Source organism: Euphorbia lathyris, chromosome 4, assembly GCF_963576675.1.
Source record: "Euphorbia lathyris chromosome 4, ddEupLath1.1, whole genome shotgun sequence".
Lineage (NCBI taxonomy): Eukaryota > Viridiplantae > Streptophyta > Magnoliopsida > Malpighiales > Euphorbiaceae > Euphorbia > Euphorbia lathyris.
The window spans coordinates 17,838,339-17,853,256 of NC_088913.1; the positions used below are offsets into that span (position 1 = coordinate 17,838,339).

At 36.9% G+C, this 14,918-nt stretch overlaps 1 protein-coding gene across 1 annotated transcript; it reads left to right on the plus strand.

Moving 5' to 3' along the window:
• Positions 1–10,849: 10,849 nt before the first annotated feature.
• On the plus strand, positions 10,850–14,624 carry LOC136226990 (ADP-ribosylation factor-like protein 8b). Its single transcript, XM_066015708.1, has 6 exons — positions 10,850–11,073; positions 12,240–12,321; positions 12,409–12,441; positions 12,572–12,693; positions 13,974–14,135; positions 14,230–14,624. The coding sequence occupies exons 1-6, from the start codon at positions 11,036–11,038 to the stop codon at positions 14,345–14,347; spliced, it is 555 nt and encodes a 184-aa protein (XP_065871780.1). The 5' UTR covers positions 10,850–11,035; the 3' UTR covers positions 14,348–14,624.
• Positions 14,625–14,918: the final 294 nt, after the last annotated feature.

The following is a 14,918-nucleotide window of genomic DNA, read 5'->3' on the forward strand; positions in this document are numbered from 1 at the left end:
TGCGAAATTTTTGACATTTGGGGAATAGATTTTATGGGACCATTCCCGACTTCCTTAGGGAATAAATACATCTTAGTGGCTGTGGATTATGTGAGCAAGTGGGTCGAAGCAATGGCTAGTCCCACCAATGACGCCCGTGTGGTAGTAAAATTTTTGAAAAGGCTGTTTGCCAGATTCGGGGTCCCGCGAGCGATCATCAATGATCAAGGGACCCACTTCTGTAATGCGAAATTTGAAAAATTAATGGGGAAACTTGGAGTCTCACACAGAGTTGCCACACCATACCATCCACAAACCAGTGGACAGGTGGAGATCTCCAATAGAGAAATAAAAAGAATTTTAGAGAAAACTGTTGGCAACTCTCGGAGGGATTGGGCAAACAAGCTCGATGATGCTCTATGGGCATATCGTACCGCTTATAAAACACCGATTGGAATGTCTCCGTTTCGTTTGTTATACGGGAAATCTTGTCACCTGCCGGTGGAAATGGAACACCGTGCATTTTGGGCGTTAACATTTTTAAATTTTGAGACACAGGCTGTTGGTGAACAGAGAAGTTTACAACTGAGCGAAATGAGGAATTCAGACTGTTCTCGTACGAAAATGCGGTAAATTACAAAGCCAGGACCAAGCAGTGGCACGACAAAAAGCTCCTGAACAAGGTGTTTCATGAGGGACAAAACGTCCTTCTCTACAATTCACGATTGAGGCTCTTTCCAGGAAAGCTCAAGTCAAGATGGTCAGGACCATTCATAGTGAACCGTGTATTCGCACATGGGGCTGTTGAAATTTTCAAGTACGGGGGTGATCCTTTTAAGGTGAACGGGCAAAGATTAAAACCATATTTAGAGAATGATCACACAAGGAGGATCGATACTATTCATTTCCAGGATCCCCCAAGTCAGTAAAAGCAAGAGAACAGGGTGTCCGCTACAAACACCAATTGTAGCACAAGTAACTTTGCATTTTATTGATTTTTATTTTTACTTTTATTTTTATTTTTATTCTTGTGTCAAATGTGTTGAGTTTTACTTCATAATGAGTATCTTCTGCCCAGGCACAATTGTAAAACCTAAAAATCCTTCCAAGGGTGAGGTAGTACAATTGTACCTGTTTTGTAGGGAAGGGAATATCGTAGAAATTAGGGCGGTAAAATTTTTTTATTAAAAGCTAGGAAAAGTGGAACGTCCACTCCTATGCCCATAGGCAATCATACCGCCTGTTTTTCTCCTCGATAAGATTGAACGGTTAGGGAGAAATAAATGCTAAAATCAAATCTTGACCGTTCATCACCCCTCGTTCCAATTCGAAAATACGCGTCTTTCTGCCAATCTGTCCAGTTGGCCGACTCTGATTCGACCTCATAATGACAGATTGGCGAGAAGACGCCTCGTTTCCCCTACTTAAAGAAGATTTATCTCAGTTCAGTCCGTCTTTCACCATATTTCTTTCTTTTCTTTGAGATTTCTTTTCACAAAGGCAGTTCATGATCTGTGCCCTGTACCACTGGAAAACCCTACTTAAACTAGAAAGGGAAATGAGAACCCGAGGCTCGGGCAAAAACGTGAAAATAGAGGGATCTTCCAAGAAAGAAAAAGCAAAAGCAAAAATGGCGGAGCCAAGCACTGTGGCTTTTATCCCGGATGAAAAGCTGGTCAAGAAACTCTCCCAGTTTAAAGATGCCTCTGTACAGGCGTACTATGATGAGTTAGCAAAATTTCAGTTCGGACCCATCCGAACAGTTTGCTGGGAAACCCTAAAGAGGCTGCCCTCATGAAGGCCGATCATTTTGAATGTTTCTTCGAAATGACGGAACCTGTCTATCGGGAACTGACACTCGAGTTCTTGTCCACCTTTAAGCACAACGCTGAGATAACCGAACCTGACGAAGAGGGAAAATTTAGCTTTAGGCTCATGGGTCACTCCCAGAGGCCTTCGCTTAACCTGTTTAACCAGATGCTTGGTGCTGCCGACGATGACGATCTAGAATCTGAGAGCTATAAAGAGGCCTTCACCACAACGCCTGATGTTTTCGACCCTGTGGCCTTCTGGGAATCACTTTCAGGACTGAAACATTATGACGACAGTTTGTCCAAGGCGTCCAATATCGATGATTACGCTGTTCGGTATTTGCACAAGTTGATCTCCGGTACAATCTTCACCCGGGAAAACCAAGCCACCATGCCACATGCAGATCTCACCGCGTTGTAGAGTATGGCAGTTGGACCGAGAATGAATTTGGGATTCTGGTTCGGAGAATACATCAGCGCTTTTTCCAAGAAGAACTCATCGATCATCTGTTGTGGAAGCATTGTCACCAGGATTGCGGAGTCAATCGGGGTTTTCAAACCAGAAGACCGCTCTCGCCTCACGATTGTGAATCATCCTGACCCGATTGATCTCAAGAGCCTCCAAAAGATGCTATTCGAAAAACTTGTGAACGGGAAGTGGGTCTAGATGTCTGACTTTGTTACATCTCGGCAGACTGAGAGCCAAAAAAGGAAAAGCGAGCCTACTGTATCAGTGTCGTCAGATTCCGAGCAAGTCGAGAAGCCGAAGGACTTGGACTTTTATAAGAAGTGTGCAAAGCTGACCAGCGAGGATATAATGGATCGATTCAACGCCCTGTTTGCCCAGAATCTGGCAAACCGCGAAATGATATTCGCCATGGAGCAAAAATACGCGTCGCAACAAGGCGAGATCGATATGCTCAAGAGCCTTTGCATTGAGGAGCATGCCAAGGAAAGTCCATCTGGTTTCTCTGTAAAAAGTCCGGTAAGACAAATGCCCGAAACACCTGCCAGTGCTAATGTTAAGGCTAATGATGCTGCCTCCTCGAAAGAGGAGGGTATTCCTGCCCCTGTGGATAGAGAGGTTAACTCCTCTCTTTCCCATCACGCCTGATCTGTACCGATAGTCGCTGTCCTAGCATCTGGTAACCTCTAACACCCTCACTCTATCATGTTATGGTCTGCCTATTTTATTAACAATCTGCTACCGTGATTCATAACATTGAGGACAATGTTTTATTATTTTTTGGGGGTGGATTGTGTGTGTCACAATTTATTGCAGAAATAACATGATAAATGCTTTTAATTTGTTTGTTTAAATTAGTAATTTGATGTAGAACAAATATCCCTTGAGAATTTTTGCACATGTCCTTGGTAATTATTGTTTGTTTCCATATTTTTTTTTCTTTCTCTCCGCTTGTGCATGTTCCATCTAGGGAATTGTTCAGTGTTCTGTAGGAATCAAAGAACAGATTGTGCATGCTTTGGTGTAATGGTTGTGTTACTTGCTTGTTTGCACCTCGTGTCCCTAAATCTCAGGAAGTTCCAAGAATTTTAAAATTTTTAATTCCTCTTTCAAAATTAGTAACCATTGCCTTACTGCATTTTCCCCAAAAATAGTGAGAACTTGAGCCTTAAAATGCATCTTTGCTATGCATTAATTTTTATGAGTGGGCCAGCGCTCACTATCTTTAGGGAGAATTTGCCTTGGTGCCATGTTGAAATGGTGATTTGTTCTGACTTTCATAGGAGGAAAGAGGCATTTAGTTACCCTCTCCGCTACACAAAAGGCACATGTGCTTTGCACCCCAATGATTAGGATACCAAGTCGAGCCATGACCTGCTGTTTCTGAAAAAAACCCGCGAATGATAGCCCTCTCCTTTCACTTATAAGTCAAAAACACCCTGAGTTCTGTCTTATGCTTTGAAAAGCCAATTGTTTAAAATAAAAATCATGTGCTTAAGTTTTGCGAAAAGAAGCAATTGAGCAAACAATGCTTAAGGAAAAGATGGAAAGAACTAGGGAATATAACAAGAGGAGGAAGGAACCTTAATGAATATTCAAAAGAGTACTGGGTTATGAGTAAACAGGTTGTGTAGATAAAAGAGTGTGTAAATAGCAATCATTATAGGCTGCGTATGTTAAATAAAATAGCAAAAAGACAGAATTCATACACTTAAATAGCCTTTCACTGTCAAACCAGAGCCTAAACCGAACATTACAACCTATATAAGTCCTTTGGACTATGTCAGGAGGAACTTCGACCCATGGATTCGGGACCAATAGGCAAACTCGCACCCTAAGGGTGTGGTGTCTGAGCTGAGGAGTGAAATCGCATGCTTAGTCCTATGGCGAAAAGATGCCATGCGAGAGTGAGTGAATTGTTCCATTCCTTAGTGAGGCATGTCTGGCAGTTGGTGACTCCTGGTGAAAGAGGACGTCTAAATTTTAAGATTTAAGGAATTTCTTGAGCAAAAAGGACACAATTTCTAAAACAAGTTTTAGCTCTTCGACGAAACCTTAGCATGCATCTGTTCATTTCCTCTTTATGCCAAGCGTTCTGTGTTTCTGTATTCCTCTGTCTCGTTCCCTAAAACTAATTTCATTCCTAACTTTCTTTTTCTGATTCCTTCTTACAATTTGTTGCTTGAGGACAAGCAAAGGTTCAATTTGGGGGTATTTGTTAGGCATGAAATTGACTAAATATAACATAGTATTTATAAGGGAATTTGGGTGTTTTATTATGTCATTTGGTAAGAAATAAGGGCTAATTACTGTCCTTGTGCAGATAAGCAAAGAGAAATGCTAAACTTGCTGGAAACAGCTTGTTTTGCTAAAGCCAAGAGGAGTGGAGCTTTACTTGTATCCAGCGGTCAAACGCCGGATTTTCCAATGACGGACAGCGACAGATCATGGTGGCAGTGGCAGAGAAAGCGGCAGAGCGGCAGGTGAAAGTGTGTGGCAATGGGATTGCTTAAAGAAGCAAGATGACTTGAAGTATCACCCCCTTGAGTGTTCAAGGGTTAATCGAAATTTAATCATATTAGTTTATTTTAATTATAGTTGGTAGTTGACTTATTTTGTAGAAAGGGTACGAAAGTTGTACCTATTTTGGCCTCTGTCTTTCCCTTTAAATAGGTGAAGCAGAGAGAAGTTTAGTACTTCGGATTTTTAGTATTTTTTTAGTAACATAGAATAGAAGAAAGAAGAGAGCTCCCATGGAGTCTCAAGCTGTATCAAGAACCATCGTCTTCTCACTGCTCAATATGAGTGAGTAGTCCTTTTGAACGGGCACGGCCTGGCCGACCCGGTGATGTAAGTGTTACAATGTTTTTATGAATATTTCGTATTTTGCCAATGTTGTGGTCAATGAGGGTTTAACTTTCTTGCTTAAGCATGTATGTATGTGTTAGATGAATGATAGGACACTGCTTTCATCTTCACCGATATCTTTATTGATCTCCCAACTTCGAAGCTGACAAGTTAGAAGGTTGTGTCAAGGGTTTTCTCATCTAGAAATGCAGTTTTGTTCTTAATGCTAGAAAGAACGTACCTTTAGGATGCTAAAGGTGTTAGTAAATCTTAGGAGTTTGAGAACACACGAAAGTTGACTCAAACTCACTTCAAAACTGAAACTTTGGCTTCATTGGCATTGTCTTGTATTCATGGAATGTTGTAAGACGTAGCACACCATGTTCGGCTATGTCGAGCCTGTTCTATTCTCTAAAATCTTTGCAAAGTTATTTCATTTTCTTGTTTCATCAGTCTGCCTGAATTGTTAAGTAACCAACATCAAACAATCAACGATAAAAGAAGACACTGTTGTGACACACACTGTTTAGCAACGATTTCTAATATTGATTTGAATCACAATCCCTGTGGAGACGATACTCATTTATCACTTTATTACTTGTATCTAGTGCACTTGCTAGAGTCTAATCTGAGGACAATATGTACACACATTGTTTATCAAATAATTACAAACGCAGTAGCATTTAGATTTAGATTAAGATCTGTTCATATTAGTTTACATTTTTAGTAGTAGAAGTACCCGTCTCTATTCCGAAGATTTAGCGAGAAGATTAAGTAGCGGATTCGACCCCGGAGCCTGACAAACTCTAACGAGGTTTTAGGAAATGATTGACAACCTGGAACTTGAATGTCGTTTTGAATGCTTCCATGCTTTCTGTTCTCTGTAAACTTGTATCAAATTCATACTTCATTTAATAAAGTTCATGCAACAACAATAAATTTTTATGTAGCACTTCTGTAATTGATCCGAAGTGAGTTCTGGTGTTTTCATTAATACGTAGTTGAATTAAATATCTTTACAAGGAAACTTTGTTGAACACTTAGGCAAATTAATTCTTATGCAAATAAGTATTAATTTGGTTAAGGTAGCAATCTAACCCGACCGTAGGAGGATTGTCTGCAGTTCAAAGCCCTTTAATTGAAGGAATTTACGTTATTACATTTTTATAATTTATACAAAGTTTAAAGTTGTTTTCTTTGCTTAATTTCAAATGAATACAATTATTCTCTTATTTTAAACATTAAACGTTTCTGTTTTGTAATTCATATTCAAAACAGAATTGATTTCTAACATTCTACATATTCTAGCCTAATTCTTATTCTATCAATCTCAAAACCAAATCCAATTAAACGATTTTCCATATTATAAACCTAAAACGTGAATCAAACTGAATTAAAATAAGTTTTCGTTAAAAAGCGTTCCTTGTGGGTTCGATATCTTTTTATTACTACAAGCGAAACCGTGCACTTGCGGAAATCGCTCAACAATCTGACAGAGTTAGAGTAAAGCCTTCTTATTTGGTTGATTACCATTGTAATCAGCTTAATTCTTGTTCGCCAGAATCTGAATCCCCAGTTTTAGTCACCCCTAAATATCCTCTTTTGATTGTCTTTAGTTATGATAAGTTATCTAATAATCATAAGAATTATATATAAAATGTTTCTATATTTCCACAACCTAAGAATTATAATGAGGCAATTAAACATCCTTGTTGTTAAGAAGTTATCAACACTGAGTTAAAAGCTTTATAATAGAGGAAAACCTGGACTTTAACACCTTTACCCCCATGAATTGTTCCTATTCACTCTAGATGGTTTTTAAGGTTAAGATTATGAGTGATGGGTCATTAGACAGGTATAAGGCACATTTAGTTACTAAAAGGTATATCCAAGTTGAGGGAATAGGTTATAGAGATACCTTTTCCCCAGTTGTGAAGGTAAGCACTGTTAGGTTGGTTTTAGCTTTAACAGTTGTCCTAATTAGCCTATCTTTCAATGTGATGTCAACAATGCTTTCCTTCATAAAGAGCTAGAAGAGGATGTTTATATGGAACCACCTCTTGGAATTGCTTTGCCAAAACCTGGTATTGTTTGTTAATTGCAAAAGTCCTTACATGGACTTAAGCAATCAAATAGACAATGGTATTCTAGGCTATCTTCTTTTCTTTTTCAGCATGGAAATAAACAATATGAGTCTGGTCATTCTATGTTCAATAAGCACAATAAATTTCTTGTCATTGTCTTACTTATTTATGTTTATGATATCATCATGACAGGGAATGATATTGTTGAAATACAGGATATTAAAACTGCTTTAGACACAGAGTTTTAAGATTAAGATTTAGGTAGTTTGAAATATTTTCTTGGGTTAGAAATTGATAGATAAACAAAAGGCATACATGCTTCCCAAAGAAAGTATTCTTTAAAACAATTGCAGGATGCTGGTTTCCTAGCAGCAAAACCTATTGAAACTCCAACGGAAGCAACTTTAATGTTGTCCAAGATCAAAGTACAATTTAGGTTGATCCTCATATTTATACAAGACTTATAGGAAGATTAATATATCTAACTAATAGCAGGCTTGATATCACATATTATGTTAAATGTTAATACTCTAAGTCAATTTTTATAAAAACCTACTGATATTCATTTAGTTGCAGCTAAGAGGGTTCTTTTATACATTAAAGAGAATCTTGGGCTTCTTGTACAAACATTAGAAGGTCTGTTACTAGTTTTTGTGTTTATCTATGCAAGTCTTTAATCAGTTGGAAAATCAAGAAGTAGGTCATTGTGTCCAGATCTCCAACTGAAACAAAGTACAGGGAAATGGCATCTGTCATAGCATAGGTGCAATGGTTGATGTACATTCTGCATGATTTGAACACCAAAATCAAACAACTAGAACCACTTTTCTATGATAACCAGTCTGCCATTTATCTTACACATAACTCCACTTTTCACGAGAGGACAAAACACATCGAACTCGATTGTCATTTTGTTAAGGGGAAATTTAAAGCACGATTGGTGTATCCCTTAGCAATCTCGACAATACATCATGTTGGATATATCTTCACCAAAACTTTACCATCATCAGCTTTCAAATTTCTAGTTTCCAAGCTTGGTGTGCTTACTCTATGCATTCCAATTTGAGGGGCGATAATAGAGTTAAAATGTAATTAGAATATAATAGGTGGTAGTTTAGTAATAAGAATTAAGAATAAGGTTGTATTAGAATTTAGTATTTTATATTCGATGTATATATATGAGTCAGTTAGTATGCTTTAGGTAACTTTTGTAATTTGCTTTCTCTCTCTTCCTAATTCTCTTTCATTCTTTGTAATGTTCTTCTTCTTCAATGTCAGAATCCAATTCTTCTTCCTCAATCTTTCATCTTGTTACCTAGTTGATCCAAAGTCTTAATTCTCTCTTTTAATCTAAATTTCTTATTTCTATTTGTTTTTAACTAGAGACTATATGTTTTTTAGTCCTAGTTAAAGACCGGGTGTTAAATATTTTCAAATATTTTTTAGCCTAGAAAGATATGCATACTGGAAAGAAGATAAAGTTTATTCAGACAGATAGCTGGAGAATACGTTAACCCATTTGGTGCTTATTTAGATTAAACGAGGAAAAAATGAAAAAACGAAAAAGAAAGCCAGAAAATTGAAGAAAAAGAAAGAAAATGTACAAAAAAAGTTGATTCATAAAAGAAATATATTGTTTAATTCATAAAAGAAAATCAAAGAGAAATATAGTGTTTGATTCATAAAAGTCGCCCTCTCCTTACAAACAATGGAGGTTAAATACTTTCCCTAAATTTAAGTCTATGGACGTAAATACCCTTCCTAAGGTTTCACCCTTTCTTGTAGCTAAGGATATTTTGGTAAAAGAAAGATCAAAGGTAAATGAGATCAAATGGCAACACAACCAAACAAATGGTAGAGATAGTAAATAGGACGATGTCAGCAGATGTCAGGCTTGTCTTCTTCAGAAGGAAGTAATACTAGTCTCCTTGGCGAGGAAGTAATCTTATTGGATACGCTTAGGAAGGATTCGCCTGCGTAAGCTTCGCCAAGGTTTCATTCGCCTTTTAGGTTCCTTGATTCGCCCGGTGATTCTTCTTACACTAACTGGAACATCCGCTAGGTCCGGTTTGAATAGAGGACCAAGAAAGGATATCTTCATCAAAATACTTCACATCAATTGTGGATCCGAGTTAAATTTCAGTCCATATAGCATATATAGTAGTATGTTTTATATATAGGAAGTAGTTTTTTTATGAATATAGAAAGCAACATACATATATACCAAACACTCATTTAGTATGCAAAACAATGATAACACTAAATGGTAACAACGCAAAGCCTTTGTATATAACCATGATTACAATATTATAATATTATGTGCTTTAGCAGATACACTCCTATTAGAATTGTAATTTGTTTAATTAAGTCATACCATATGAATATAATTCCTATTTAGGTGTAAATTCTATAATAAATTCTGAAAATGCGGAATAAAATTTCATTCTAGGTAGGTAACAAATTATTTTAGTGTGACTTAGGGTCGGATTCAAGGCGAATAAGGATTTGAGCATTCGTTGATTGTTAAAAAAGTTGAAAAACTCCAAAGAACATATGTACAAACAAGGACGAATCTAGAAGGATTTCGAAGGTGCTTGAACTCGTAATAGTCGTAAGAAGATATCAAATTTTTTATGAAAACTATAAATTGGTTTAATTTTATATAAAATATATTAATTTACCACTCATAAATCATGACTATTGAGTCTGAATCTGTCATTACATATAAGATTACTTTTTTCTATAAAAGTACATAAAATATATCAATTAAACATTCATTAATCATTCGGGAGCACCTCAAATACTTCATATTAATTCTCGATCCGAGACAAAGTTGGGTCCAAATAGCATATATATATTACTTTTTTTCATGAATATAGAAAGTAGTATTTTATTAAAGAGGCAATTGTTCCTCTTTCTATTGTTACTATTAACATTATAATAAAAAGGGCGGCCCGATCGCACTACGCGTCCCCGCTGAGCGAGGGTCCGGAGAGGGGTCCCACCACAAGGATGTACTGGGGGCATGCCTTCCCCTGCCAATTTATTTGGTAAAAGGCCGCTTCTAAGACTCGAACCCGTGACCTCTTGGTCACACGACAACAACGTTTACCGTTGCGCTAAGGCTCGCCCTCACTATTAACATTATAATATTTAACTTTTTTTTTTTTGAGAAAATATTTAACTAATTATGGAGTTCCCATACTTGATTTGTCAATTATCTTACTTAATAAGGACAAACCGACATTTATTAGAATTCTATTTTATTTTTGAAGGTGAAAATGGCAGTAAAATGACCATCCAATGACATGCTGCCACGTCTTGACCCAGTCCTTTGGTCAAGCCACAAATAGACAACCTGGAGATTGCAACTGCCAACTGAGAGGAACTCCACATTTGCTGACGCGACAAGCAAGGACAAATTGAAAATTCGTTCCCCCAACACGGCGTCGTTTAGATCATCCCACAGCGATAACTTTTCCCACTGTTTTCCTTAGCGCGTGTGGTTTCTAATCCAATCATATTCTTGGCGGTTCCCCACGAAAGCACTACCATTGGCTGATATTCTCCACCTCCCTTTTTAGGCGCGTGGATGATGAAATTGAACATTCTTTATTCTGTCCGAGCTCGGATTATTATCATTATCTATGGCTTTTTCCTATTCCGATTTTAAATGGGGAGGAAATTCAATTCAATTCAATTATTGATAGGAAAAATAAAGCACTTATAAAAGCTCTCTATCTTTCTATTTAACCAGATCGATCTCATTGTTGGGTATAATCAAAACCCTAAATTTTGCTTCTTTTTATTGAGATTCATAGACGGCATAAAATTGAAAGAAAACGAAGATGGGATTGTGGGATGCTTTTCTCAATTGGCTACGAAGGTAATGTCCTTTCTTTCTCCATTTTTAAGAACTGTTTGGATGCCCAGAAAGTTTTGATATAATTTATAATACGCTATTATTATTGCTGGGAAGGGGATTTTTTTTTTTTTTTTAATTGCACTTGAAGGCCAATTATGGTAGAAGGTTATGCATATTTAATTTGAATACATGTTTGCTTTTATGGTTTAATCTTATTGGTGCTTGTTTGGCGAAAAAATACAATTTCCTTTGGAGTCGTGGAAAATAGAGGACACTTGTTTGAGTTAAATCTAAGTGCAGCTTAAGTTAGGACATTGACTTTCAGTTATCTTTACACAGAGAGGGAGAGTTGGAGATTTTAAGTTGAATAAGCTGATGAATGTTTATTGTGAATTCTGAAATAGGAAGTGTATGAAATCTGAATTGAGTAGTTCATATGCTTTCTTGGATTTGTATGTTAAACTTTGCAATTGAGTGAGAAACAATTTGATCAATTGGATTTTCATCCATCTGGAACCTAAACATGATTAGATTGGCTCAATTTCAATACCTTCAATCAATTGCCCATTGGCTCTTTGGATTCTGGATTGTTTGGTTATGGTCAGAAATAAGATATATCAAGACATAGTGGCTGTTACAGCAATGGTAGAACAGCAGCAGAGTGGATACCGTTTAGTTGTTATGATCTCAGAAATATCTTCAGCTTAGCTTTTCCGGGATATCTCTGATGTCGATGGAATTGCACGTTTAGGAGTACTTCTGCAGGTGCATAACAAGCTGTCATACAATTCTCATGGTTACAATTGAGGTTTCGGCCCTACATTGAGCTCTCAACTTCAAATTTCAAACTTGGATAGGATGAGGGATATCCCTTCTGGGATCGATGCGCGTCCTGGGGCTCGAAAGGGGAAAATATGTTTCTTCTGGAAGTTTATGAATGGGTGTTGCAGCAGCAGTGTTGTGCTAAAAAGGAAGAAGCTGGTGGCATGTTTAGCAGTTAAACAAATAGTGTTTCTGTTAACTCCATGGAGTTTCTTTCCTTTCTTTGATATTTGAGAGTTCCTAATGTTGAATGGTCTTCCTTGCTTGAACTAATTAAAATGATTCTTCTTGCTACTTGCCTTCCATGGAAGTATCTGACTTTGGATTAAGATGTGATTTGATATTTCGTTGTTTATCTATTGTAGCCTCTTTTTCAAGCAAGAGATGGAGTTATCTCTGATAGGACTTCAAAATGCTGGTAAAACATCCCTAGTAAATGTCATTGCGGTAAGTTTAAAGTTTACATTATATATATGTAATTTCTTTCTTTTCATCTTTCGGTTTTTATACTTACAATCCGGCTCTTGTTTGTAGACTGGTGGGTACAGTGAAGACATGATTCCAACGGTTTGTCCTCTTTCTGAATAACTTTGAATGATTATTAGAAATACTATTCCTGAGAATTTCTCCTTTTTTTCCAGTTAATTACTAAATTAAACCATGAAATGTGAATGAAGTTATCCCTTTTTATCTACAGGTAGGCTTTAATATGAGGAAAGTAACAAAAGGGAATGTCACAATAAAGTTGTGGGATCTTGGAGGTCAACCCAGGTTTCGCAGCATGTGGGAGAGATACTGCCGCGCGGTCTCAGCTATTGTGTATGTCTTACCCTTTTTCTTTACTATACTATACTTGCATAAACGTGTTTCTAAACTTGAAAGATATTTAGTTTTCTTGGACGTTTTTTATGTGAACTACATTGTATATGTGCTTTTCTTTAGTTGTTCTGCTCTGTCATTTCATGCTCGCATATAGATGACTCAAATTATGATTATTGCTTATATCATGTTTTTTGTTGGTTTGTCCTTTTGGTTTCCTACAAATTTTTTGGTATCAGTTGGCTGCATGATGGCTTGGGGAAGTCTTGGTGCCGCAAGGGGACATTGGCCTTGCCTGAGTCTAGCCCCGTGGCGTTGATAAGATTATGAATATGGCTATCAGTTTTACAATGATTTTCATATTGAGCTCAGCTTCTAATGCTCAATTTCATGCTGCACATTTTCTTTTTCGACCTGGACATAATTTTAGATTGATCACTATAAAAAATTCTTACAATTCCTTAGAGGCATGTTTGGTAAGAAAAGTATTTTGTGCAGGGTACTATGTACAGCTAACCAGTAATACACCCATAACTTAGCAAAATTGAACAGCTGAATTTTTTTTTGGGTACAAAAGCCTGCAAATTTTATCCATTTTCTTTTGTTAAGATAGGAAATCAAGTATGAATTTATGTCATGAAACAATTTAGAATGGAATCTTTATCTTGCTTTGGGGATTCATGCTTCATTGACCCTCTAGTATTTTGGGACCAGACCTTTTAAACATGTGCTTAACATGCGATTTTCCATCTTATTCTTGCCATGCGATTTTCCATGAAGTAATAGCAAAATAACACTTGAAATTGATGCTTAGTTGTACGAATTTATCTCAAATTTGCAGCGTAATTCGAGTAGTTACTATTTTGGGGCTGTACTTATGAGGATACTGAAGTAATTGATGCTTAGTTGTACGAATTTATCTCAAATTTGCAGCGTAATTCGAGTAGTTACTATTTTGGGGCTGTACTTATGAGGATACTGAAGTTGGGCAAGGGTCTCGTTTTGCTCTTTAAGATAGATTAGTCTTGTTATAGATCATTATCTTGTGAGTGCTTGTAGATCTTTAACTTCACAAACTCATAGTTCCCGTTTGGTTCTCGTTTTCGTTGTTTTACTTCGAATGGTAAATACAAATTGTTCAGTTAGGTTTGAGAAACAACTATTGTATATGATCCATCTCATTGTTTCCTTTGTCTCTGAAATAGATACACTTAAGCATAGACGTTTTTAAGTACATATTGTTAGAAATAAGCTTAACATTGTTGGTTATATGTTTGTAGATACGTTGTGGATGCAGCTGATTCCGATAACTTATCGGTGTCCAAAGGTGAACTTCATGACCTTTTGAGTAAGCCCTCACTGAATGGCATTCCCTTGTTGGTACTTGGAAACAAGATTGATAAACATGGAGCTATGTCGAAAGAAGGTTTCGCAGAAGAAATGTACGTGACAACTAATTTATGATTCTACTTCTCTAGTATAGTATCATATCTCACTTGCATTCTAACGATAACAACATTTTCGTGTGCGTAACAGGGGGCTCAAGTCTATTACTGATAGAGAAGTGTGCTGCTTCATGATTTCCTGCAAGAACTCGACCAACATCGATACTGTTATTGATTGGCTCGTAAAGCATTCGAAATCGAAGAATTAAGTGTTGTTAGTTTCAATTGGATCTGCATTTTGGTTGAACTGATATGAGATGTAGTTTGTGTATCTAACTGAGTTGGTGATGAATGAGGATCAGATCATTATTTTTCAATGGATGGATGGATGGTTTAAATCATAATATGTGTAGTTTGAGTTTGCATTAAGGTTTTGCTTACACCCTTTCTATTTGTCCTTTCAGGGTGCAATCTTAGTTTCATTTTTATGTACAGATACTAATTTGTGATGATGCTATTTAAACTTGGAAGGTGGATTTGTGGTTTTGAGTGGAATAATCATTTTGTTTTGCTCACATTTTAAGTTTCAATTTAGGGTTTCTTTTCCGTCTGGATTATCCATATTCTCATTTGAGATAATCTTGTTCAGGGCTTAACTATATTATAAATTTGGGCCTAATAAGCTAAAGCCCAGACCCGTTAAGCAGCTGAACATTGGCCCAGCGGCCAGACAACAGCTCAGCCCACTTAAAGCACATGAATAAAGAGAAGCTTTGGATTCTAAAAAGCTCACTCAACTCTGATGAGCATGGTAATAGGGTCCGAAGCCAATGAGGAGTT

Bases quoted from the DNA above. Each gene is read 5' to 3' on its own strand.
- LOC136226990 (XM_066015708.1), top strand. From the start codon at position 11,036: ATGGGATTGTGGGATGCTTTTCTCAATTGGCTACGAAG. The intron at 11,074-12,239 runs GTAATGTCCTTT...TATCTATTGTAG, and splicing joins TTTCTCAATTGGCTACGAAG to CCTCTTTTTCAAGCAAGAGA. The intron at 12,442-12,571 runs GTTTGTCCTCTT...TTTTATCTACAG, and splicing joins GTGAAGACATGATTCCAACG to GTAGGCTTTAATATGAGGAA.